The sequence below is a fragment of the Lagopus leucura genome, unplaced genomic scaffold (genome assembly GCF_019238085.1).
Source record: "Lagopus leucura isolate 7727_CA_CO unplaced genomic scaffold, USGS_WTPT01 Super-Scaffold_100016, whole genome shotgun sequence".
Classification (NCBI taxonomy): Eukaryota; Metazoa; Chordata; class Aves; order Galliformes; family Phasianidae; genus Lagopus; species Lagopus leucura.
The window spans coordinates 15,263,577-15,290,217 of NW_024962270.1; the positions used below are offsets into that span (position 1 = coordinate 15,263,577).

The 26,641-nt window shown below is 50.1% G+C and overlaps 1 protein-coding gene across 3 annotated transcripts in view; it reads right to left on the reverse strand.

Annotated features, from left to right (window-relative positions):
* Positions 1-574: 574 nt before the first annotated feature.
* Positions 575-26,641, reverse strand: part of PASD1 (PAS domain containing repressor 1) — a 47,605-nt gene continuing 21,538 nt past the window's right edge. The window contains exons 2-21 of one of the 3 annotated variants that reach the window (XM_042876760.1): positions 26,135-26,226; positions 24,754-24,810; positions 23,366-23,520; positions 23,033-23,124; positions 21,413-21,502; positions 20,307-20,427; positions 19,479-19,592; positions 18,486-18,604; positions 17,680-17,762; positions 14,677-14,783; positions 12,470-12,617; positions 9,774-9,855; positions 8,532-8,655; positions 8,219-8,316; positions 7,692-7,766; positions 7,114-7,272; positions 6,308-6,502; positions 5,414-5,616; positions 4,219-4,426; positions 575-3,246 (exon numbers count right to left, since the gene is read on the reverse strand). In XM_042876760.1, coding sequence (XP_042732694.1) covers positions 3,076-3,246; positions 4,219-4,426; positions 5,414-5,616; positions 6,308-6,502; positions 7,114-7,272; positions 7,692-7,766; positions 8,219-8,316; positions 8,532-8,655; positions 9,774-9,855; positions 12,470-12,617; positions 14,677-14,783; positions 17,680-17,762; positions 18,486-18,604; positions 19,479-19,592; positions 20,307-20,427; positions 21,413-21,502; positions 23,033-23,124; positions 23,366-23,520; positions 24,754-24,785 — 2,376 coding nt within the window. In that variant the 5' untranslated portion in view covers positions 24,786-24,810; positions 26,135-26,226 and the 3' untranslated portion in view covers positions 575-3,075. Of the gene's footprint in view, positions 3,247-4,218; positions 4,427-5,413; positions 5,617-6,307; positions 6,503-7,113; positions 7,273-7,691; positions 7,767-8,218; positions 8,317-8,531; positions 8,656-9,773; positions 9,856-12,469; positions 12,618-14,676; positions 14,784-17,679; positions 17,763-18,485; positions 18,605-19,478; positions 19,593-20,306; positions 20,428-21,412; positions 21,503-23,032; positions 23,125-23,365; positions 23,521-24,753; positions 24,811-26,134; positions 26,227-26,641 lie in introns of those variants that run through there. The other 2 variants (XM_042876762.1, XM_042876763.1) reach the window with 2 other exon arrangements.

A 26,641-nucleotide genomic window follows, 5' to 3' on the forward strand; every position in this document is an offset into this window, starting at 1 on the left:
AAATATGTTTCACTTAAGAAAAAGTAATCTGTTTGAAGCACTGTTCTTTCCCATGATAGCCTGCTTCGGAAGTTTGTTCAAAAGCATCAGTTATGTTAAAGACATTCGTAGCAAGGACTGAGCCATAGAAAAAGCACACTAGGCCTTTGACCTCCCCTAAGGGTGAGGAAAAGAGCGGATCCAGGTTTTGCAGGCTGGGGCCAGTTCAGCCCTGTGCACAACCTGAGCTTGCTTCCATGCCCGGATGGCTGCTGAGTTAGTCCAGGAAGAGTGGCATTACTCATTTCTGCATCCAAATGAAGCCACGGATGGCGTGCCGTGGTGGCTCTGATGCCCTGTTCTTCCTGGCTCATGCTCTGCCTCTGGCAGTGGTCAGATCCCAGTCTCTGGCTTGAGCCCCATCCCTCCCCTACTGTGCACTTGTGTGCAGTACAGCTCCTGCACTCCTGCAGAGCAAGGAGCAGAGTCCGGCCCTCCATCCGACCCGTATTGCCTGGGAAAAACAACAGCACAGTTGTGTAAGAGGTCTTACAGGTATGCTTTTATTTCTTTCTCTTTCTTTCTTCCTTTTCTTTCTTTGTTCTTTTTTTCTTTTTTTTTTTTTCTTTTTTTTTTTTGAAAATACCATGTATAATCTGTTTAAAGCTTCTCAAAATGCACAGGTTCCCATCCAACAGAGCTGTGCAGCGACATAGATTCAAGACAAGAATAAAATCTTTACTCTTCATAAGACACTTTCTTTTTCCCATTACAAAATACTTTTAAGAATAATAACATTTATAAATGTATCTATATTTGACAGCATATAAAATAAACCAAGATTTATAGTCACTTCTAAGATTTTTCTTCTTTTACACAGAGTATGTTACAATATATACAGTCAATTTTTCGCTGTGTTTGTCAAACCAGCCTGATTGCACCCACCAGGCTTTAGCTTATATGTACAAATATGCTAAAAGTGCAAGACTTTATTAATTAAAGCTGCCTGTGTTTTCAGAGGTCTGGAATTGTGTGGCCTGTAGATAGAGATACACACATACATACATATATATATGTATATTACAAACACACACCTGTATGTCTAGATATGAAGGGAGAGAGTGCTAGCACACGGGTGCTTGTGTGCTGGAAAGCCTCACGTTGTCACTGAGCGCTGGTGCTGGAGCCCAACTTCTCTCATCAGCACCCAGGGGGGAACCAAACCCGCCAGCAACCCTCAATTCCAAAGGGATCCCAAAAACACAGGACGTAGCTGTCACCGAGGTAAATGAACAGGAGTTCACCTGAATAAGAAGATTCATTTAGTCGTTAATTCTTTGAGTGCGAGTGATAACTAAGGCAAAAATCCCACGGCCCTGAGCCTGCCGTGCCCGGTTGGATGCAGGCTGAGCAGAGGCTCTGGGATTTTGGCCCACGGCACACGCGGCTCTGCCCAGGCGGCACCAGGCCCACGAGCGGCTGTGCTAGCGGCTGGGGTGGGTGCTGGAAATAAAAGGGGGTGTGATAAAGTGCATGTTTCAGGTTGCTTGTTTCAGCAAGGCCAATCTCACGTGTAAACATCCTTGCAAACCTCCCTTGCTCCCTGCCGCGAGGCTGCGAGCGATAGACAGCCGTGCCACCCCACAGCTCCCCCCATCACCGCTCAGCCCAGTGCCATCAGCAGGGCTGTGGAGGGGCACAGCCCCATCCTGCACACCCACCGCCCCCAGCTCCTCTCCTTGCAAGGCAGCGAACCCCTTCTGTGTCAAGCCCTGCTCATAAGAGCCCAGGCACACAGGGCTGGCATGTGGAAGGGGACATGCAGGACAGCCACCGTGCTGCAGCCTTCTCCCAGCAGCAACACTGAGACATAAACTGGGTACAATAGTGCATCCTTGCTGTAAGTGCGTGCCTCTGCGTGTGCACGTTTTCCTCCCACCTGCCTGCAAAGCTGAAAGCAACAGCCTACACCTTCACCTGTGTCTGGGCTCCAGCAGTGCCCACAGTTAGTGCTCAGCCCCCAGCACCTCAGAAATGTAGCAGTTCCTTTTTCCTTTGGAAAGACACAAACAGTAGGGACACAGCTATACACCCACTGAGGAGCAGACTAGTTTTCAATTCATAAATATAAACATATACTTAAAAAGTGGCAATTTACAAAAATACACTTTATTGCTGACCCCATGGGCTCGTAACATCGCCTGTGTCATTGTGAGTATATGTTCCGGGTTTGTCAGCCTGAAATCTGACCGAGCAAAACCACAAAGTTTGCTGTCAATATGGTGTTCTACTGCGTTGGTTTGTTTTCATGTTAAGAAACATATACAACAACATCCACCTGGATCAGAACAGAATGACAAAGGAGAAAGAGTAAAGGTTCTTTGTAGGTAACCTGAAAAATATTTGGCTACAGGGAGTAAAAACCATATAAATTTCTCTGCGTTTGTTAACCAAAATAAAAGATGAGGAATATCTTACTGGTTGTGATGTGAGCTGGTTTAACAACAGTAAGAAATTCAGGCAAAAGTGGTGTTACGTAAGTTAGCAGCATTATCCAATCTCCCGGAAAACAAAACGGTGGGGTTGAGGTATAGAAATAAGGAAAAACTCCACAACGGACCTACGAGAGCGAGGCGAGCTATGTACACGGCAGCCCTGCAGAGCGCTGCGGGCGCTGGGATCGGCATCACAGTGACTTCCAGCACCGCGGCCCTGATCGGACACGGCTCGTCTGCAGCGCCGCCATCCCCACGGGGACCTCCGCCACCTGCCCGCAGCCGGGCGGCTGTCCCCCTCAGGTCAAAGATCCGCAGCCAGCACTGGCACGGGCAGGCACGGCTCGGCGACCGGCAGCAGCATCCCGGCCCCTGCCCCAAGCACAGCCTTCTCACCGAGTCTGCAGCTCCGGTGGGCGGGAGCCCCAGGTGAGCATCCTCCTCTTCCTCAGCTCCACGGCGCGCTCCCTCTGGGCAGGCCTGGCCGAGACTCGCAGCGCACGGGCTCTTTTGAGCGGTGATGCCGACGGGAGACCCCAGCGGGGCCCCGCGGAGATCCCGCCCTGTGAGGCGGGGTGTCGCTGGTCTGAGCGGCAGTGGGTCAGGGCAGCTGCATCTCGGGCAGGTCAGGCAGGTTGCAGGGCTGGCCCTGTGCGTGGCGGCCCTGCGGCTGCGGGTGCAGGAAGTAGCTCAGGGGGCTCTGCTGCGGGAGGTGGGCTGGCTGGAACACACGTGGGCCGGGGCCTCCCGGCACCGCCTCAGCTCCTTGCATCTGCAGGGCGACACGAAGGGAGCCGATCGGTGCCGCCCAGACCCAGCACCCCTCCCTCGCTGTTGTGCAGGGGTACCGGAGCCCAAAGGTGATCTGCGCCCACCGAGCGGTGAGCGAAGGACAGAATAGTAGGGCGGGGTGCTGGGACCCCCATCCTACAGCCCTGTGGGCAGCCTGGCAGAAGGCCTCTGGCAGGCACCTGCCGCACAGCTGCAGGACAGGCAGCCCTATGGCTGCTGCTCCACAGAGCAGGCTTCATCACTGCGCCATGGCACTGAGGCCCGACGTGCTGCTGACTAAAGCTTTCACCTCCTGCACGCTGCCACACTGCTGTTCTCAGGGCTTACAGCAGTTCCTGTCCATGTTTCCAACAACAATTTATTTCTCACTCCAAATGCAGCCCTGCAGCATAACTCTAGCTCTATCCCTGTTCTTGTTTTCTACCATCTTTTCCAGGACAACTATAGCTTGCCTCTGCCAACCCATCAAGTCTTGGAGAGCATATCACTCATTAATTAATAGTTTCAACAGCCCTTCTCCTTGGCAGCCCTGTTCACTTGGCGTGCACTGATGAAAACATGCACTGAAAAAACAGAACTGCCTTTCCCAGAGTTTTGTGTCGGGAAACAACCTTTCCTTGAAAGAAAGCAGTGACTGCAGCTGATAAGAACCCTTTTCAAGGGGACCAATCTCTTATCGCCCATTGCTTCCACAGTGGGATTCCCACCCCAGGCCCTCTGAATAATACATCATAATTGAAGGCCTGGCTCTGTCTTCTGCTTGCTAAGGGACAGCTGGGCTTGGAAATACAGCCTTGAAACTGGGTACCAAGTCAGGTTGGAAATGCTGTGCACAGAGGCACACGCAGATATAGCGGGGATGGAAGGCACACGAGTGCACAGCTCAGGTGTAATCGTGGCCAGCTACCATTTCTTCCCCAGATCCCACCCCAGCCCTGCACACAGGCCTTACCTGAAGGTAGAGACGGTGCTGCTGAACCTGCTGCTGTGGCCAGGGGTGGAGGTGCAGCGGGGTGCTGCCGGGGTGGGCCATGAAGCTGCCATGGGGGAGCATCACGGATGGGGAGAACACAGGTGAGGGGGCGGGGGGCCGCACCGTGCTGCCACTGATGGGCTGCATCTGCGTGGTGGGAGGCAAGGGCTGCTGCTCTGCCACGAATCTGCCACAGGGAAGAAAATCCAGTGTGAGAACCCAACCCTGGCTTGGCTGCCCAATGCTGCAGGAATCAGAGCAACAGGACTTGTCCAACTGTGCCAAATCCCACACGAAAGTCCCTCTCCCACTAAGCATTCCTGACTGGAACCGCAGGGAATCAGAGATGTAAGGTTGTACATCTCTGTGACTTGACCAAGCACTTGATGCTTTGCAAAAGCCAGCAAACAGTTAGGAACACTTTTCAAAAAACTGTAATTAGGAGTTCTTTGCAATTAAAAGAAGTACATATTCTCATTACTTCTTCTCCTGACTAGCTTAGATTTTGTTTCCTTTAAATCTGGTTTGTTTTCATGTGATCATACGCAGGTTTTTCAAAGTAATTTCTGGAGCCACGAAGCAGCACCCTGCTACAACACCACGTAGGAGCAGGGACGAGCAAGGACTCACTTCCCTGGCTGCCTGCTGGCGCTGCTCGGTGTGGGCTGGGTGCTGCCATTGGCAGTGGGCACCATGACCTGGATGGACTGATCCAGCAGCATCCTGTGGTGAGGAAAAAGAGGGGGCAGTCAGGGCAGGCCAAGTCCAGACTGCTGGCTGCCAACCTCTAGGAACAAGTCCTGTAAGCCCTCACTGAAAGCATGCGAAGTAGCACTGATCCTCCTCGGAAAAAAAGCCAGTGCAATAGGATGCTTCTCATCACCCATGGAGGTGGGCTGAAACTTGCCACACCTTCCATGACAGAAACACATTTTTCAGATGGTGAGATCTCTAGCTCACATAGTTATGCTGCTCCTTTAGAGAGTATTTTGCAGTGCCTGGACCCCAGAGACAGTGCCTGCAGACCCCTTCCTGAAAGGCAGTTGCATATTTTGGGGCAGTTTACAGTTTTGTACAAAAGAATAATGTTTTTGTCACAGACCTCATCCTGGCTGGAAAAAACAGAACTCCGGAGCAAGCAAGACAGGGCTGGGAGAATAGTTCCAGCTCTTACCTGAGGCTCCTGTCCTGGCTGTAGTCAGACTGCATCTGCCTTTCACTAACATCAGTTGGCAGCTGTGCAGCCACTGTGATGGGATGTGCTTGCGAAAACACCGTGGGGTTGTTGTAGAGGGGCACTGAAATGCTCGTCTGCCCTGGCAGACATGTTGGCTGGGCTTGGTTTCCTCGCATTAGGTGCTGCTGCTGCTGTGGTACCTGAAATGCAGGTACAGATGCACAGATCAGGTTCTGAAGCCCTCAGTAATGCAGCTAGAACAAAAGCTTCAAACTGAGAAAAAGACACAGAACAACTGAAGTTCTCCCTGAGTGAAGTGGTAAGAATGGAATATGTCTATGAGCACAAACACCTTGTTGGCATTTGTCACCCTTCTATGATCCTTAGCTGTGGGAGGAATTCTTTCATCTAAATAAGGTTCTGGGGAGACATTATAGCCTTCCAGTACCTCCTGGGGCCTGCAGGAGAGCTGGGGAGGGAGGATTTGTGAGTGAGTGCAGTGTCAGGGCAGGGAGTAATGGCTTCAAATTAAAAGAGGGGAGATTTAGGTTGCATATGAGTAAGATATTCTTTATGCAGAGGGCAATGAGGCCCCCGGCACTGCTGATGGAGCTGTGGGCGCCCATCCCTGGAGGTGCCCCAGGTTGAACTGAGTGGGTCCTGGACAGCCTGAGATGGGGAGAAGGGGCAGCCAGCACACAGCAGGGGTGGCTGCAAGGTCCTTTTCCAACCTAAACTATTCTGTGATTCTATACTGTAAATGTAGACCCAGTGAGGCTAAGCTCATTCATCACAGCTGCCTTCCAAGACTTCTCTGCCGGAAACGAATTCCCCTCTGACAACCACGAAACGCTCTGTGCCACCTGCCCACGTGTGAGCACAGCCAGGCACCTGGGAGGGAGTGCTGCAGGGCTCCCTGAGGAACAGGCGCGGGGTGGACGCAGGGGGACCCCCGTAGCGCTTGGCCATGGGGCCCGGCTGTGGGGCCTTCTTGGTGCTGGGCTGCCGGGATGGAGGCGGGGCTCTCCGTGGGCTCTGACGCTGCGCGCTGTTGAAGACCAGTGGGATCGGCTGCTGCATCAGCATCTTTAAGGAGAAGAGAGGCACGGGTGCGTTACACATCGGGAGGGATATAAGACAGCCCTTGCTCGGCAACTGCCACTAGATGGTGCTTGGGCTTTGCTAGAAAATAGGGGTTCTGTAGGCTCCTGCCCTGTATGAGGGGTGCAGCTGGCGGGGCTCCCAAAGGAGCTCTGCTGGGCTCCTCGCTGCCGGGAGACCCTCCTGCCCCTAGCAGCCTCTGTCAGCACGCAGGCACCGCACCTGCAAACCCGGCAGCACAGTGAGCTGGGAGGATGGGCTGCTCAGACATTCAGAGCCACGACTGCCTGGTGCTGTTATCCCTGTCACACGTTGTGGGATGGCACAAATGGCATTAACCACTGGGATCACCGTGCAGGGTGAGCTCTGACCAACCTGACCCCTTCCTTGGGGTTGTTTTCCTAAATCATGACTCCATCATTAAGCAGCCACCGATGGCAACTATCCCTCAGGAGACACCTTGCCAGCTACCCCTACGACTGAGGCAACACTGTGCATTCATCCAGAGCTCATTTCCAAATGCTTATGCTGCAGATAACTGTCGCAGATCTGCATGCTCCAAGGAAAAGCACGCTCTGGGGGCAGGGAAGTGGTACCTGCAAGTTGGAGTCCTGCACCAGCTGGAGCTGCTCCTTGATGACATGCAGCTCCTCCTGCTGCGTTTTGATGTCCGCTTGCAGAATGCGTGTCCTCTCCTCCAGCTGCTCCTTCAGCTGGTGCATCATGCCCAGCGGGGCTGGGAAGTGGTACACAGGCTGCAGGGCAGAGAGAGAGCATTGGCTTGGGCTGGCCCCACTGCACACATTCATCGTGATGCTTTTGTACAAGGCAGGCAGGTTACCGGAATACCAGACTAGCTATGAGCTATAATTGCCATTTTTTTTCTGTCTCTCTTTTCTTTTTTTGGCCTATCTCAGATCTGTCACATCACCCCCTTCTTCTATCAGCGCCATAACACTGTTGTGTTGTATCAGCCTGTGCCAGCTGCTAACAACACAGATGAGTCTTCAGCAGCCCCAAGCAGTTTGACAGGTCTGAGACTTCCTTTAACCTATGCTTTCAGCATCCCAGCTTGGCTGGGTGCAAGGGCCCAGCCCTCATGCTTATCACACAGCCCCAGCACAACCCCTTCCCTCCCACCCAGCTTGGGGCAGGGGCTCATCACTCCACGTACCATCACAGCCTGCTGGGAGGGGACCGCTGGCTGCTGAGGGAGGTGTTCACCCGTGGCTGGAGGCGTTGCTATAGCCTAAAAATGAAAACTTTGCTTTATTGGAGGTCTCCAGCACCTCTAGTGCCGAGTGGGCACAGTATGAGCTGCTGCTGGCCACACAGCCCTGGTGATGAAACGAGTGTGGGAAGCCTGAAAGCTTCACGCGTAGGCTGAGGGTGAGTAAGAAGGAACTTGAGCTCCTATATGCCCGCTGCTAATTGATAGCAGACCCTCAGTGTCACCATCTGTGTCTGGACTAAAGCCTTTTAATATGTTCAGACCCAAGAGACGTGTTGGGAGATAAAACTTGGCCTGGAGGAACAAGGAACCCAAGACAGCGGGCAGCTGCGGTGCATCCAGCAGCTCTCTTCACCCCTGCTACGGCCCCAGGAAATCCCAGCCCAGGCCCCACACAGCCGGAGCTGAGGATCAGACCCCTCCGACAGTTAGACCAAGGCCTGCCATCTGCTCCCTTCAGCAGCACCGACCTGAGCGCTTCCAGCCGCCGCCAGCCGCAGGGCTGCCTTCTCTGGCACCGCCGGCCGGGTGGAAGTGCTGGTGTCGGTGTGTCGCATGGACGAGGTGGCTGGAAAAGAGAAGCTTTGCTGTCACACTGCAGCAGAGCTGTGCCCGGCCACCCCTGCTCCCACGAGGCCGATGCAGGACACGGCACCACGGCGTGTCAGTGCTGAAGCTGAGCGCCTCTCCCTGACTCAGTCCCAGCTGGTGGAAGCCCCTCACCCGACCCCAGACGTGGGAGGGTGCCCTGCCCCTCACTCTCCCACCGAACCGGGCACCTACAGGCAGAGTCGGAGAGCGCGGTGTGAGAGGAGCGGCGGGAGCTGTGGGACGACAGCGACATTCCCTCCCGGCTGGCATCTTGGCTGCTGCCACAGCGGCCCACCTCTAGGTAGCTGCCGTGGCTCTGCAGGGAAAGAAGCACATGAGAGGGGGGGAAATAACAGCGTGGTGCTGCCAGCCCCCTGCAGCTGACCCCAGGCTCTCTTCTCGATGGTCATCCTGATGACTTTACCCTCCCAGCCCACGTATCCCAGTGGGAACAGCCAAACCTAGTGCATTTGTGTGGCTCTGGAGCTGTCACCAAAACAACAGATGGCAGCTGGTTTATGGCTAAGAGCCCACAGCACGACTGTTTCACTGCAGGATGTGCTGACCATGCTGTCCGTGCTGTCACCCTCCCCGTGCCTACCCAGGAGCTCCCCACTCCTTTCCAAAGAGCAAGCAATGGGTGCAATTGCCCTACTGCTCCTCCCACTGCCTTGCACCAGCAGATGTAGCTTCATGGCTGCAGAAAAACATCGCTGCTATCATATGGGAAGGGCAAAATTACAGCAGTGTGCTGTAGTGAGAGAAGCTGCTAGCAAGATGGCCTCTGCTCCAGCACAAAAGGGCTCTGGGACAGTGCCCACAGAGCATCCTATAAGTAATTTCTATGAAATAATGGCTGAAGAGTAGTAAGGCTAATGGAATGATAATTACAACAACAATGCTCACAGAGTGGCTTTGATTATCAGTCCTATCTGTAAATTATTGAGAGGAGGAATTTGAAAGGAATTGAAATGACCTTGTTAATTGGGCAGGCATGTTGGGATGCCAGACTGATTCAAGCCATGAAAATTACTGCTCTGGTCACATTCCTGCAAATGGTGCAAATAGAGCTGAAATCTGGAATAAGAACCAATGCATTGTTTTCCCTGTACATCCAATCTTTGTCTGAGTATCAGTGCCAAGCCAGCATGAAGCAAACAGGTGTATGGTGGTACTGCCCTGCTCTCAGAAGGACATGGAAAAGCTGAGCATTGGCAATGCAAACTCTGGATTTGCAGCTGCATGCACACACCAAGATGGGATTGCTTAGAGCCATGCAGCGTATGACTCCTGAGCACCTGTTTGAGTCATAGCCCTGGCAAAGACTTGGAAGGAGAAGGGAATGTGGGAGAAGGAAGAACAGGTAACCTGCTAAGATTGGTAAGAGGTGGCCATTTCATATCCATTTCATCCAACTGTGAAGAGACGCAGTACCTTTATAGAAGAGGATGCCAGTTCAATTGATGACTCTTCGAGGCCAAGGTCTCGCCTTTTTTCAGCTCGGACTTCTGCATAACTAATAAAAACAATAAACAAAATTAAACCATCATGCCTCTAAAAGTCTGTATTTGCTCCCCTTATTATTTTTTCCTCTTAAATTATATTTACAGCAAACAATGCTACATGATTCACCCTGGGATATATTGGAGAGAACGTCGTAAGGGCTCTGAGCAGTTGTGGTGTCAGAATTAGGACTCCTGAGATGTGAACGGGTGAAACCTTTGTGGGGAGCAAGAGGCACTGCTGAGCTGAGCTTACTTACAGCAGTGTGGGTCCCTGCACAATAAAGGCAGGGCCTGAAGCACAGCTCAACTGCCTGAAGCGTGGCAGAAGCAATGCAGCCCAGAAGTAATTGCTCCATCTGATGTTTGCTTAAAATAGCACTCTATGTGTAGTTTATACCAGCGTCTCAAACACCAACACCTGTGTACAGGGTGCCGTCAGTCTATGCTTCTGAACGTGGGAAAGATTTCCATTTCATTTGTGCTTTCTCTTCCAAATGTTTGACAGGAAAAAGGGGGAGCAGAAAAAAAAAAATCACAACAACTTGATTCCTAAGGAAATGGATTCTTCAGGAAAGATGCACTGAGCAACAACCTGACTCAGGTTAACAGATCAAATCAGAACGTCACTATTTCTTCAATCCCTTCAGCAAATACACCTGTGCTCTGAGCACTGCTGTGTGCTGACAGAGGGAGGCAGCAGGTCCCTCGCACAGCTCAGCTCATTCCAGCCCAGCTCTGCCACCAAGTCTGCAGCCGAGCGCGCTGCAGGGCTCCTGGGTGCTGCCGTGGGCAAGGAACACGGCCAGCAGGACAGCAGCCACCTTCCTGCCTGAGTACCTAATGCTCTGGACAAAGGTTTGGTAGGAGATGTATCACCCCATTTCACACAGAATCACAGAATGGCTCGAGTTGGAAGGGACCTCAAGGATCATGAAGCTCCAACCCCCCGCCACAGGCAGGGCCACCAACCTCCACATTTCACAGCAGCCCAGGCTGCCCAGGGCCCCATCCAACCTGGCCTTGAACACCTCCAGGGATGGACGGGGCATCACAGCCTCTCTGGGCAGCTGTTCCAGCACCTCACCACTCTCATAGTAAAGAACTTCCCCCTGACATCCAACCTCAATCTTCCCTCCCTCAACTTCCAACCATTTCCCCTTGTCCTGCTGTCATCTCCCCTTTCAAAGAGTTGATTCCCCTCCTGTTTGCAGGCTCCCTTTAGGTACTGCAGGCTGCAATGAGGTCACCCCCCAGCCTTCTCTTCTCCAGGCTGAACAAGCCCAGCTCCCTCAGCCTGTCTTTGTAGAGGAGGTGCTCCAGTCCCCTGATCATCTCTGTGGCCTCCTCTGGACCCTCTCCAACAGCTCCCTGTCTTTCTGGTACTGGGGGCTCCAGACCTGGACACAGTGCTGCAGGATGGGGCCTCACAAGAGCAGAGTAGGGAGGCACAATCACCTCCCTGTCCCTGCTGGCCACCCCTCTTCTGATGGAGCCCAGGATCCCATTTGCTTTCCGAGCTGCAATGCACACTGCTGGCTCACGTTCAGTTTTTCATCCATCAGGATCCCCAGGTCCTTCTCTGCAGGGCTGCTCTCAAGGAGCTCCTTCCAGTCTGTATGGATGCCTGGTATTCCTGTGGCCCAAGTGCCAAACCTTGCACTGTGCTGTGTTGAACCTCATCAGGTTCACCCAGGCCCACCTTTCAAGCCTGCTGAGGTCCCTCTGAATGGCTTCCCTTCCTTCCACCGTGACAACCGCACCACTCAGCTTGGTGTCATCAGCAGACTTGCTGAGGGTGCACTGAATTCAATGTCACTGATGAAGATGGTACAGAGCACCAGTCCCAAGACAGAGCCCTGAGGGACGCCACTCATTACCAGCCTCCACCTGGACAAACCGGCCTCTGTCTGCGGCCTTTCAACCAATGCCACCCATCAAATCCACATCCCTCCAATTTGGACATGAGGATGTGGTAGGGGACCATGTGAAAGGCCTTGCTTAAGTCCAGGTAAATGACACTGGTCGCCTGTCCCTTGTCCACCAACGCTGTCAGTCCATCATAGATGGCCACCAGATTGGTTAAGCATGACCTTCCCCTGGTGAAGCTGTGCTGGCCAAGAGGATCTGTTCCATGACCTTCCCAGGCACAGAGGTGAGATGTACCAGCCTGTAGTTCCCTGCATCCTCCTTGCTCCCTTTCTTATAAATGGGAGCGATGTGACCCTTCCTCCAATCATCCGAGACCTCACCTGACAGCCATGACTTTTCAAATATGATGGAGAGCAGCTCTGCAACCAATTTACATTTGGTAAATTTACAACCTACCATTTACACCCACAGAGTCATCTGACTGTTAAAGCTTCAGCTCCTCGTCCTGCCATGTCACTGCTGGTGGCAGTCTGACGGACATGGACAGTGGTGGCTTTCAGGCCCAGCTGCCAAAGCGTGGTGAAAACACACGATGCTTTTCCCCAGGTTCCCTGTCGTAATAGCTTTCTACAATTGCATACCATTTAGCATGCCAATGCACGCAGCAAATATTTGGCTTACACAAAACAGGGCCGGAAAACATAATGGACCAGGACACGGAGCACATACTTTAAAGTGCTTGGTGCTTGCTCCTACCTAACTACCAGGTGAGTGCACACGATGAACTCGGGCTTGGAATTCCATTGGTGGTAGGTGATATAGTAGTGTGTCTGCAGCCAGATCCACTGCTGGCCCTTGGTCAGGAACCGGTAGTAACACGACTTGCCTTTTCCAAATTGCATCACTGGTAAACAAAAGGAAAGGACATTACAGCAAACGACCTACAGAAAGCTCAAGGTGCAAAGGTGATTAGAAGAAATGCTCAGCCCCAGCCTTGCTACCACACTAATGCTGCTCTTGTGGCTTTGTAAGCTTGACAGGCACACAGCCACGCAACAGCTTTCCTTTGGGTTCTTTCCTGCTACCAACTTCCACAACTTCCACAAGAGTGCACTTTAGTATTTAGAAATTTTTCTTGTAACTACTAATTGGCACAACTCTATAACTGGTTATATCTCTTCAACTAATTAGTGGGCTTCTCTGAAAGTAATAAGCATAAGTAATATCCTTTAAACAAAGTATTGGCCTTTCAGAAATAGATGAAGATGTATTTCAGAGACGGTGGGCTTGATCCTAATAATGGCACAAATAATATGGTGGTGGAAATTAGGAGTCACACTGAGAGCTGTGTGCAACAGACTACTGAATGCAACAGACTACTGGAGTATATATCAGAGCACGTCCAGAAAAATCACAGGTGCTGCAATATAGCAGGAACATAACAAGGGAAACTACATTAAATAACCACTTTAATTGCTCCCATACTGCTGGCAGTACAAAATGAAACACGCTCACTTAAAATACCCATAATTAACGCAAAGTGAAATAAAAATGTGGTTGAAGCAAACCCATTGCACTTCACAGCGGGTGGGATGGGATGCCAGCCCACGGCAGCCAACCTGCCAGCCAGGAGCCTGTCCAGCCACGGGGACACGGGCACTCTTACAAACTCTGCTTTGCTAACTGCCAGGGCTGTCTTTCTCAGCCATCCCATTAATGAGGATGTGCTTCAAAAGGAGCATGTAGAGAAGGCCTTCTGGCTGACGTACCAGGCTGCTGACTGCCCAGCACTTGGTCCTGTCCAAGGTGTCATGCAGCAACTCCTGGAAGTCATTCACCAGCACCTGACCTCACCTGTCTGAACAGTGAATCTAAAAGATCCGTTTCTGCAGTTGTGCTGAGCAAACATGCCTCTAGAACATAATGACAGATCAGTGGCAAGCACAGACGTAAGCCACAAACAGATTCTCTCCGAAAGTAATTTTCTCTAGCTCTCTGCTAGGCCCTTTAGCATCTCAAATGTGTCTGAGGTGGAGGGGCAGTAGCAGAGGTTTGGACATTGCAGCTGAGAGCTGAAGAGTGCTGGGAGTCATGGAGCTGCTTGGAGCCCTGGCATCACACTGCCAGCACCGCATGGCAGCTCCCACACCGCCCTGCTGCCTGGGGCAGCTTTGTTCCCTGCTGGTGAGCTCCTTCCAAACAGCAATGGCAGACAGACAAAAGCAAGCTGGTCTAACAAGAAACCTGTAAGCAATGTTTCTCAAAAAAAAAATAATGTGATAACCAAGATGCATTTTACGAATTGCGTCATTACATTTCATTTCTTGGCACTTCAATCCAGTAGGAAGACTCAATTCTTGTTCAGCATCTGATTCTGAGGTGGGTGCAACAAAATGGAAAAATACAGTCTTTGGGAGAAAGCTCCTCTTGCACCCTTCTGGCTGGAGATCCACACCAATGAGCACTGTACCATGTCTGCTGCCACCTTCTGTGCTGGCCTGCCAAGGCTGTGGACATTCTCTGGTGTTCCCACATCAGACAGAACTGGACAGACTTTCACAACGATGCAACATCGAGAAAAATCTGCGCTAAGAGCCCATGGCCTTCTTTCTGTGCCCACAGATGTTGCTGGTGGAAGGAGAAGAGCCTTCTCCCCATTCCACAGCTCCGCTCTGCCCCAGGGCAGGTGGCATGTGACATTAGACTCTTCTGGCTCTCAGAAAGTCCCCAGGAAGGGTGACAGTCAACAACATCCTCAGGACTAGGACTGCCCTCATACACAGGGGACAGAGGGTCCCTGAGTGACTGCTGAAGGATTCAGGCTCCCAGGGAGTCACTGCTAATACAGCCTTTTTTCCTTCCTTCCTTCCTTCCCAGACAGAGACACTTTTTGCGATGACAGCAAAAGGCTTTGGATGAGCAACACATGAGATCACGGATAGGCATACTGTGGATGGACTTACAGTGTTCATGGCACCTAGCGAGAAGCTCCAGGTCATCTGCGTGGTAGTAGTCATACCCTGACGTTCCCAGCACCTCAAAGGGTAAGTATCCTATAATAGGAGGAGCCCTAGGAAAGAAGCAGAGGGCAGGTGGTGAGCACAGACCTGCACTGTGACACCAGGGCGACACTATGACTGAAGCCATCGGATGCACCGCCTGGTACCTCCACCCGGGAGCAGATTTTCACATAGACAGCGATGAATTGACAGATACAAGCAAAAGACACAGAGAGAAAGAGGCAAAAACTGAGAAAATGAAAAGGTGTGTGTTTACTGCTTCGCAGCCTATTCATTATGTGGGTGTAGGGAGGGCATGTGCGTATGCAGTGACTCAATCCATTAAGCACACCCGTGAGACACGGCTTGAGAAACGCTACGGATGTTTGTGTGCGTAACAACCCGGAGCCCCAGCAAAATTCTCCATCAGGTTGGATATAAATGTCATCTGGGTAGTGACTGCAGAGGGAAAAGTAAGCGAGAAGCTTCTGGAAATGAACGGGAAACCCTCCCCTGTCCTTCCTAATGACCCAGCTCCATGTTCATCCCCTTGGGGGCATCAAAGGTTATTCAAGCACAGAGGGCCAGAAGAGGTCTGTGCTCGCTCCCTTCCTTGCCTTGGATTCCTGCAGGGACGCTCAAAATCCTGGCTGCACCTCCTCAGTGCTTCCCCACAGCCGCGGGCAGCCTGGCAGCAAACGGCTGACAGGGGAGAGGGAGAAAAAGGCCATATGGATGGGGGGCAGCAGCCTGCAGCTCACTGCCACGAGGATCAAGGGCTCAGCAGGAGCCAGACCCGGCCCAGGACGAGGAGCCGTCTGCAAGAGCCAGGCTTCTACACTCTAATTTCTAGACACAGAGAGCCCTCAGTACACAGAGGTCTCAGCCACAATACAGCCCTATTGAGCAGAAGGACTCTTCATAGAGCACTGTGTTCCGTTTCCTCATGTGACCCAGATTTCTGTTAATTATGATAATACATGTATTTATTAAAGTGCCCTTGCTGTCTCTTTGTCAGATTGGCCGGTGTCTCTCGACATGCTTATCTTCAAGACAATAATGCCTTTCAAATGCACATCAGATAAACATTTAAGCTGATCAGGGAAGTATTATGCTTCCATGACTTTCGCCAGATTTCTTTAAGTGAGAAAGCAACCACAAAATGCTCCTAATCTATCATTTGACAAGGAGCTGGCTTGCTTGTGGAACCATTTCGAAGTGCCTTGTTAGCGTAACTACCAGCCTTGGGGCCTGCAGCTGGCTGTGCAAATGGAAAGCACCGTTTTCCAGTGAAGCTCTGAGCACAGGGCTGGAGGCTGGGTCAGCACCCTAAGAACAGGGCACCCAGCTTTCAGCCTGGCCAGAGCAGACCTTGCATTTAGTAACAGGAGGGAAAACCAAGAACAGAAGCAGAATATTAACAAAGTTCACAGGTTTTCTTCTTCCACGTGTGTGTATATAAAGACCAAGACAACAGTTCTTCCTGCTTTTCTAACATCTAACCAGATCTATAGAGTGCTTTCTGTATTATTCATCGTGACTCCATGCATGCCATGGCCATGATATGAAAGGTCCCGGGCACACACTGCTCCTACTGAGGGCACGCCTCTAGGGCCAAGCTCTGTGAGCTGATGTAGCCAAGGAAGAAACAGGAAAATACCCAACAACATTTCACAGCATCCTAGGGGGTGCACTGGGGAGAGGTTTGGAGCACTGATTACACGAGACAGCCCACACGATTCCCTTCTGGTTCTGGGGTCCGGTGCTTTCACAAACCATCTCAGTGTCTGTGTTAGCTTAATCCACTCCCAGCAACAATGGTCTCCTCACTTGGATTCCAGTGGGACTGGAGTGGCTGCGAGTGCCCGGCGCAGAGCTTCCTCTCTGAGTCATAACCTAGATTCATTCATCAAAAGGCTCTTTGATATGCTGCAAAGAAGCTCCTGCCTGCCTTATTCACAGCAGCTTCTGGGCACAGCCCTGTGGAGAGCCAGCTCACTGCTTCAGACAAGTGACATAAGGGGCTTAGGGCTCTTTGAGGAATCCTTGTTAAATCACCTGATTCTGAAAGTGTGCCTCATTGGACAGGCCAATTAAAGTCTAACAAAGTCACTGCAGGGAGATCCCAACAGCAGGACTAACGAGCCGGCTGTGCCACCCCACACAGCGGTAGTGGGGCTGTCTGCACTTCAAAAGCGCGCTGTCCCTACTGCAGCAGTGCAAGTTGCTCCCTGTTTGTGTTCCCTCTCTCTGACCCACATGTGCAGACGACGCGCAGCCTCCACTCCCCCTCCAGTTCAACTTATTTCCTCCAGCCTCACCCACCAGCTTTGCAGAGCCTTTGCAGAGCTTGCGAAGGGTGGCATAATGGAGAGGGCAGCATTTTGGCAAAGTGTTTGCGTTTTCATGTTGAATGAAGAGAAGCAAGAGAGAACAAAACCCTCCGGCTTCTTCTAAAGCAAATGAATCCTATATTAATTAGCTTAAAGAAGTCATTCCAGACTTCTTCATTCCGCATGCCTACCCTGCTGCATTCAGTCAAAAGCAAATCTGCAATTAAACTACCTAATCCACTGCTTTTTCTAAATTCCATCACTCATCAGGGTGGAAATCAAATGTTTGTCAATACAGCAAAACATTCAGCAGGTACTTGGCAGCTGCAGATGGTGGGCAGAAGAGATAAGTGGTAGAAGGAGTAGAATTCATGGTGCTCAGCATGGTGCTCATTAATGCCTTGGTGAAGCTGAACTTTTCCCTAGACAGTCACCCTTTACTTATGTGGTTTCTTAACCACTGTAAGTATGACAGAGGGCAAAGCTTTTAAGGAAGCTTGATAAGTAAGTATGGAATATCATTATCTATGTAGTGTAGTTTAATTACAGCTATTTTACCTGGGATCTCAAGCAACATAAACATTTCTATTTTTAAACTATGGTTTGCTTATATCTCAGTGACCAAATCTCTTACCTGTGGTCCAAGAATAAAAACTTCCACTCCAAACTATGCCTCGATGTAAATTCTTCACATGGCTCTTCAACATTGCAGAGCTCCTGCAAAACAGTTGGCTCTTTCAGACATTTAATTCTGCACAATGACAAAAGGAGTCCTCTCTCAAGACCAAGAATGCATCATTTATAATATGATATATAACAAATCCTAGCAAAACACAGGGCTTTAAAAGCACTTGGCTTCTCTTCCTCCAAAGAATGCATTAACCTTGTTTTGCAGAGGCAGAAACTGATGAAAAACGGCTGAACAATTCATCCTGTGCTGAGTCTCAGAGCTCAGATAAATAGTCTGAGGGCCTCATCTGCAGCTGAAATTCCCCAATTTTGTGTGAATACTGGCAATGACAGGTGGATGGCAGAGCAGGCCTCAAGCTGGCCTGGCCAGTGCTGTGTGCAGTGAAAAGCACCTCTGCTCATCATCCCTGTCCTCGCTGCACTGTGCCACAGGACACAGCCACCACGTACTGCAGTGCTCAGGGCCTCGAGGTGCTGTGGCATTTCTACACAGAGGAGCTGTGGGCTCTGTTTCTTCAGCAGCTCCAACGTTTCAAGCAGTTTGGCTGAGCCTGCTGCCCTGAAACTGCCATCACATGGCCACCTCTTCTCAAACGCAACTCCCATTTTACAATTACTCGTTCCAAAATAAACGTCACCTCCCACTCCCAGGCCCTCAGCATGGCCAGTCTGTGTCGCTGGATCACAGAACATAAGGGTTGGAAAAGACCACCACCCAGCACAGGAGTAAGGCAGTGGGAGAGCCCTCACCTTTAAGAACTGCGGTGTGACGAGACGAACTGTTGCTACGAGGCAAATCTGCTCCTCTGTGGCTGACCTGAAAGCTCGTGCAATAGCTGACTCAAAGCCATTACAGGAGGGTGTAGGCACTAGACACAACCAGACAATTTATTTAAGAAGAAAAGGAAGGAGACTTTTCTTTTCATGTCAGGACAGGTGCAACGACTGATGAAACCCAAGCAACAAACTCCTACCCACACCACGATGCCACACTGATATACACTGACGTTATCCAAAGCATGATCCTTTAGGCTGTACAGGGCTGCACCACCTACCCCTGGCTTGCAGGGAAGCATCACAAGTCAGTTCTGATTGCTCACAGCACGCAGCTACAGACTCTTTGCTAGCATTTCTGCTTCAATCCCAGTGCATGTTTTGCAAATGTCCCTTTAAAATCTCAAATTGAAAATCAAGGGGATATAGAAAGATCTGCTGCATTGTCCTGGCCTGAGCCCTTTCTTTTTTTTTCAATAGAAAGGAAATCACGACTGGATGTTAAAAAATTTGGTGACCAAAAGGCTGGAGTGTTGCCCCAAGGAAATAGTTCACATGAAATCCAGACATTTGTCCTTTTCTTAGATTTGATTTGCAGAAAATAGCACCTTTTAGAAGCTCAGTATTTGAGAGAGCCAAGATTTTACAAACTGCTCGAACTATTTCATTTTTTAAAGAGTCACTCAGTTGTCACAAGTAAAACAGAACAACATGTTTCTCCAGTTAACTGAGTCAGTGGACTGATCCACAACAGGCAGTGAATCAAACAGAGGGAGGGTCGGTCTGGTGCCCCTTCTCTAACCAGCAGCTTGCCCAGCTCCTTTACATGAAAACCTCTAACAAACCCACAGCACACTCCATCCCTGCTGTTTACAGCCTGTTCAGCTGAAACAAGGCTTTACGTGGCTACAGAAGAACACAAAATTAAAGGAGAGAGGCTAAGGAGTAGTGGTAGGAGATGTTACTTACCATGAGTAAAATACTTAAAATCCACTACAAATTTCACATATTCATATGTCAGAGGCTCATTTGGATCTAAGCTGCCTCTCGCTAAATGGCAGCAAAACTCTATTTGCTTTTCCACTGGAAAGAGAGAAGGAGAGGGAGACATCAACAACATGGCCAGCAGCCTGCACTTTAGCACGCTCAATATATGGACAGTGCCCATGTTTTCAGACCCACCCTGCTACTGTTGAGATGCTTCAGATGGACCCAAGCAAGCAAGTAGTGGGAGCAATGATCAGCTGCCTCTGCTCTAGGATGCATGCTGTGGTACCCATGGCTGTGCAGTACCCAGCTACACTGGGGATGAAGTCAGTGGCAGCTGCCCCTGGCACAGTGGGGACAGTCTGGGAGCAGGACAGCAGCCAACAGCAGAGACCCAGGTGGGCAGCTCAGATAGGAAGGCCGCTGCTTCAACTGCAAGGAGGGCTTCTCAAGTGTCCTGAAATGCGCCAGTTTCTAAAGAACAAGACTGCCAAAACCCTCTGGGACTTCTCCTGCCCTCATTCTTCCCCCAGACCCCAAACTCCTTTCACAGGCTTACTCCCACTCTGGGAAAAATATCTAATGAGGAGAATTTCCCTCTGTCCTGTGAGCCAAAGCAAACAGTAAAGTACACACTGTCCAAAGCATGGGCAGCAAGTAGGAACATTAGCTGATGTACTGCATCAAACCTCAGAATATTCACAGAGGCAAAGCAGCAGTGGCAAACAGAACTAGATAGCTGGGAGCTCCCTCTGGGAACTGCTGGCCTGTGGCAAATCTCCTTCATCAACAGATGAGCAAAGAGCTTACCGTTTAGAAAATCAGCTGCAACGGGCTCTGTCATGAGCACATGTGGAGAAAGGAGCTTGTACACCTCGCTCTGCTCCCGCTCAGGCAGAAAGTTTAATATATTTTGGTCCACCAAATCTGACTGATGCAAAAGAATGCTCTGTCACGTTCAACGGCACAGGCTGACACAACAACACGTGCTTTCATCCTACAGCGGAGCACAGATGCTGCCAACCTAGCAGCCTCTTAACACAAGGATCTAGGGAAGAATATCACCCTTAGGTTACCCTATCGCCAGGCTGCCATCTATTTGCAAAAGGCTGAACGGGCCCCAGAGGCTGCCCTTCAGTTCAGCCACATGCAACCTGGAGGAGTTCCGGTACCACAGAAACACAACAGGAAGTGAAATTTATCATTTCAAACTGAAAATGTGAAACCTTTCCCTTTGGAAGCATGAGACAGAAGCGGGACAGCTCCTGCTCACCTCCTCCCCTGGCCTTTCAGGCTGACTGGCAAAATTAACTTGTCCTGCAAGTGCCCCGGTTGATGAACCCACACGTCCTGACTAAAGGGGTGCTTCCATAATGTCAGCACATATTTGTTTCTCTGCACATCAGGACGTTCAGACAGGTTAGGATACTCAGGCTCAAATTTGTCCTCACGTAGCATAATCTATGCCAGATAAAAACAAGAAATGTTTTTGAGGAGCCAGCAGAAGCTTCCACACCCAACAGAAATGGATAACTCTAACATTTTTGGTACTAAAGACCCTGGGCTCAAAAAAGAACAACCCAGTGCCATCAGAAGAGCAAACATTTTCACCTGAAATTGTCTGAGAAGAGCTTCAGCACACAGATATGAGGTTTTCCACATACCTGGTGGGACAACCACCACCCCAACCCTTCCTCATACATGCAGTCGGGGGGTGAGCTACGAGGACAGTGATTCTACACAGATTTTTCAGCTGAATGGCAGACCCTGAGGCAGAACCACAGGCTCCTGAGGAGCTTCCTAAGAGTTTGTGGGTTCATCCATCACTCACATTCATCTGGCTCTTTGGCTGCAGTGACAGGGCTGTGCTAAGGCAGGAGAGCCATCCTGCAATGCGCTGCATTGTCGGAACTTACCGGTAAGTGCCCGAGCAGAGAAGAGACACTATCAGAGACATAAATAATAATCCCATCGGTGGTCAGAGCGATGAGGAAGCCATCTAATGCCTAATGACAAAAGATGAGACAGAAGGAAAACAAAAGAATTACACACCGGAGCAACTTCCAGTACAACAAATAGGCTAAATTACTCCGTGGTTTTAGACTGTTGGATTCTAAACCCAACAGAAATCCCTTATGGCAATGATAGTTCAATGTGGGGAAAAAAAAGGGTGCTGTTTAATTCAGCATTCTTTGTCTATCTTCTTATTTGCTCATTAATACTAAATTGACTTCTATTTTGCACCCAGTGAGTACTTATTTTACATGAAGCAAGACAGTGGTGGTTAAATTTTCTACACCCACACAATCCTGGTGACTTCAGTCACTTCATTATGTGTTCTGAATTGCACAACAGTTAACTAATTCAGTGTGTAACGAGATGTTAGATATGATCACAGCAAAACCAGCACGATGGAGGGATGGACAGATGGATGGATACTGTTTTTTAGCAATCCATGACTAATGGACATAGATCAAAGGGCAAGACGAGGGACAAGATCTAAAGCCTTATTTAATTTGCTTAAAGCACTCTAGGCAAGTGACGTGACAATCTGAAAATTTGTTTTCCCTCTCTTTTTCACAATGGCTTATGGCCTGGAGTCCAGGTTCTCTGTGCCTTCTCAGTCTCTGCATCTGCTTTCTTCTTTGAGCTCTTCACAACACCTTCCTGTGCTGCTGATCCGGGCTCTGTCCCTGTTCTGTAACACTCCCAAGGTGCTGGCCATCTGACCTGCAGCCAGCATTGTGCACAAAGCCAGCTCCTCTAAGGCCATCGTTAGGCTGCTCTGCAGCCCAGTTTGCAGGGAGACGGAGGCGCCATGCAGAAGCAGCACCCAGCAGTGTTCACTGCAGCCAATCACTCCCTACTTCACTGTGACTCCCTGCTTTTGCTAAAAATAAGCCCTCTCTGGGTAAAACCACCAACTTTATTTAAGCTGGTCAATGGGCTCAGCCCAGCGCACCAAAAGTTATTAGAGGGCTCATTCCCCTGTCACTTCTAAGAGCAAAATTTGTTTTGGTTCAGCTGGAACAAACTGGCTTGTTTGGTAAGAAATTCCCAGAAAGAATGAACAGACTTTTCCAGGGAGGTGAGTCATGGCATCCTGATGAAAAGGAGTAACGAAGACACCGCCGCGCCTCCCAGCTCGGCCCAGCATACACCCTGATTCTGGTGGGGTAAAGAGTAGCAGCACAGAAGTCCTCAACAAAGGAATATGCAGTACAAAACCAAAGCTGCATCCTTAAGAAAGGAAAAACGCAGGCTCGTTGGGTGCTTCCAGAGCCAAATACGGGACCAACTGGTCTTCATTTCAAAGTGAAATGCCCTTTTTCTTTAAGGGGAAGCAGCCATATTTTGAATTCTGTGCTTGCAAAGCATTTAGCACAACACTGGTCTCCATCAGGTTTGGATTAGATGTGCCAGCAGAGGAGAAATCATTAACACAGGGACCCACAGGTGAACGGAACTGCATCTCTGAGCGACTCCCCTGAACTGATTAGTTCTCACTAATCTGTGGGGCTTCAATTTCTTCTTACCTCTAACATCAACTGGGTGAACTCCTCGTTGCTAAGAAATGAAGGCTTCCAGTCTTGTCTAATCTCACAGGCTTCTGTCTGTGCTGTGATTTCTTAAAGAAAAAAGCATCAAAAAAGCAACATTGCTCATAATCACCGGGACTTTCTTCTTTTTTTTTTTTTTTCCATTTCCAACTAACACCATTTCTTTTAAGAGGCTTTCAGAGGAATCATCCTCAGATCATTCTCCACACAAAGCCTTCTTACTTGCGACACTCCATTTTCACATCATCACAATGCAGACACATCAGAAACCAAGAAAAGGAAGAGGGGACAGGCGTGTGCCCTCGGTACCTTTCTGTTTCTGTAAGAAGTCGATGGTCCTCTGCAGTATGGTGGATTTGTCCATCTTGAGAGGGTGGCCGTGCCCCTGCAGCATTGTGCAGAGCTCTTTAATGAGGACATTGAACTGGTCTCTCCTCTTCTTTTCAGATTTGTTGCGTGATGCCCTGCGTGACAGAAAGCTAAACGTCACTCAGTAAAATGCAGCAGCTCGGCACAAGGCCCCATCTCAGCAAAATGCTGTAAGTACAGGAATCTGAGCTTCTGCTGGCACTGCTCGCTTGTACAAAATTAGGCTTGGGTGTCAGTGCAGTGCTGGTGCTTGGAGCCTTGCAGCAGGACTGAACTCTCTGTCAGCAAGCAATGTCTGCAGGTAACAAATAGCATTTACAGGCACTTAAGCCTCCTTACATCCATCTCTGCAGCATTTCTCACTCTTTCAAAATCAGGGATGATTACACGAAGGTGAAATTTCTCTGGTAAGAAAGTCCTGGCACCACACATTGCCTTTTTGCCCACTCTTGCTTTGCGCTTAGTATACAAGCACGTAAAGGTCAAAACAAGAAGGCTGCCTCCTCCCTGGATCTGTAATTGCAGAAGTAGCTTGTTGCCAGAGAACACTGTGCAGAGGCAACTTGACTGCAGAATAAAGTCAAGTACAAGCTCTCCTATCTGATTTTGAAAATCTGCAGTAGCAGCAGCACGACTTATGAAATTGGGCATGTTAAGAGTCTGGCTGAGAAAACCACAGACTAGTTTTCAGCTTGCATTAATGCAATTTAAGAATGCTTTTATTAGAGTTTTATTAGGGAAGAAAGTAAATCCATTCAGTTTCTTCCAAAATGTTCTTTCCAAAGCTCATAGCTCAGATAATGCTATTTTCATACAACCCCTTCCAGCAGTCATTAATTTTCTTTACAAGCGTATTCATGACAATACATGCTCCTGTGCTCCCAGCCGAGGGTGGTATGCAGCAAGCATTCCTGTTCACATTCAGGTTGGCATTCAGAGGTTCTCACACACAGCATTTGCAGCAGCCCTCTCTGTTTTGGCACTGCTATTTGATGAGTAATTAGAACAGAGCCAAGCTCCTCTGGAGGGAGACCAGCCCTGCCCTGTGCTAAGCAGCACTGCCCCAGCTGAGGCCAACAAAATCACTGGGATGATAAACAGCTACAGGATAACATGAGATTCTGAGAGCAAGGTAATATAATCCAAGGAGCACTGAGCTTGAAAACAGTGACATAGTTACACTGTACGTGGTCTGCTGTACATGGCCTGAAAACCACAGCATTTTGCCTCTGACACGAGTGTCCCAAGCACTTTTTCAAGCATCACACAACACAGCATTTACAGTTCTCCCCTGAGAGAACTTCCTTGCTCCGTGCATCCCCTCATACCTCTTTGCCCTGTCCTTCTCATCTTCATCCATCAGTTCGTTTACACAACGCAGGGCTCTGGAAGGAAAGGACAGAAATACTTACTGAGGCACACTGCCTGATCCTGCTGAGGATGTCACATCACGGAGCTTACTGGTTTGCGTCTCACGACCTCCTGGATGATTTTATCATCTACTTCCCCAGCCTCCTTTCCATTACTTAGTTTCTTGCTTATTCTGACCAAAGGTTTGAGGATTGAAACCCATATGCCCAAACTGGAAAAGAGTCAGCAGCCCCCAGGCTGCCCTTGGAGTCCCCCTGTGCAATGGCTCCAGTCCCAAGCAAGCCCAGCTAGCACCTGATACAGCCAGAGGAATGCAAGGGATGGGGAGCCCAACCAGTGCCCTGCTTTCTGCCCAGCTTCTCCCAGCAAACGTGAGAGCTGACCTCAGCTCAGTGTCTGGTCCAGGCAGCGCTGTTTGGCCTGCCTGGGGGAGCCAACTTGGCTGCTGAAGTTCACTGCAGTGCTTAAGGAGCACCTGAGATTTCTGTCCTGGTGCAAGGGCATAGGAGGAAGGAGGAAGCTGTGCTGATCCTCCACAGGATTAGTATTAGGCAACAGCAAGGTATGATCCAAGGGACAATATGAGACAGGTTCACCCGAAGTGCCCTGCAGCCATTGCCTGCTGTTGGCTCCACCACCCCCCAGCTGTGTCCTACCATGGGGACTCACAGCCAACATTTCAAGCTAGAAACATTCCTCTGCTGGCATCACTCAGGGAATGGAAGGGAACGAGAGCCAGCCTCTCCAGGGCCTGCCTGCAAGCAGTCACCATGGGCTGCTGCCTGTGATGTATGCTAACTGCTCCTGCAGCACAGCAGGTGAGAACAGTTGGAGCCAATTCCCAGGGAGGATGTGGTACTCTCAAGACCCATGCAACGATGGCAAATTCAGCACAGTGACGGTGATCTATTCACTGGGGGCTCGTTCTCACTGTCTCTGGTTGGTAAATCAAAATGAAACCATCCACAACCGAGAACATGCCAAAGATGCTGCTCGTGGTATCTAAAGGGCAGGAGACAAGAGGATGGAGTTGGGCTTTAAAGTCCAGTGACAGGACAAGGGGCAGAGTGCACAAACTGCACATGGGAAGTTCCGCACCAACATAAGGAAGAACTCCAGAGGACCCTTCCAACTCTTACAATTCTGTGATTCTGTGAAATATGCTAGAAAGTCACCCTCCCTCTCCTGCTCTGGGGCCAGGAATCCCCTCCTTGCAGGAGACCTGGGTAGAGGACACTGTGTGACTTCTTCAGTCCCCAAATGTGAATGTACTCAATGTGGAGGGAGTGGTTCTCACTGCCTGAGTCACTGCAAGCTAACAGCCAAGTGAAACATTACCTGCTCTACTCCTCAGATTCATCAGTCCAGACTGACGGAGTGGGATTAGCTCTTCTTATCACCATGTAAATAGAGACAGAGAAAAATTAATCCTGGAAGGAAAAGCAAATCCAGTTAAAACAGAGTTGCAAACAAGACATAGCCTAAAGAGCAGCAATGACTGCAAGCTGAAGAAGTATGACGGCACAGACGAGAATCGTGCATGGGTGCGACCATGAGCACTCTGGGACCTGGTGCTGGGACCAGACCTGGGGCTTCTGGTTTGTCTGCATCTGTCAGCAGTCTCTGCTGTCCAAAACATCACCGGGCCCAGCTGCTGCTGGAAGAACTGAGGTGCCATACCTGACAGCAGCATCACCAACCAGAGCCAAACGCTGTGCTTCCAAATTTAACAAACTTTTAATGCCCCTGAAGCCCTACTTTGAGTCACAGCTTCATCACCACTTCTGTTACTTTTAGACTGCTCAAGATACTGCAAAATGCTGACACCACCAACACTTGTAGCCA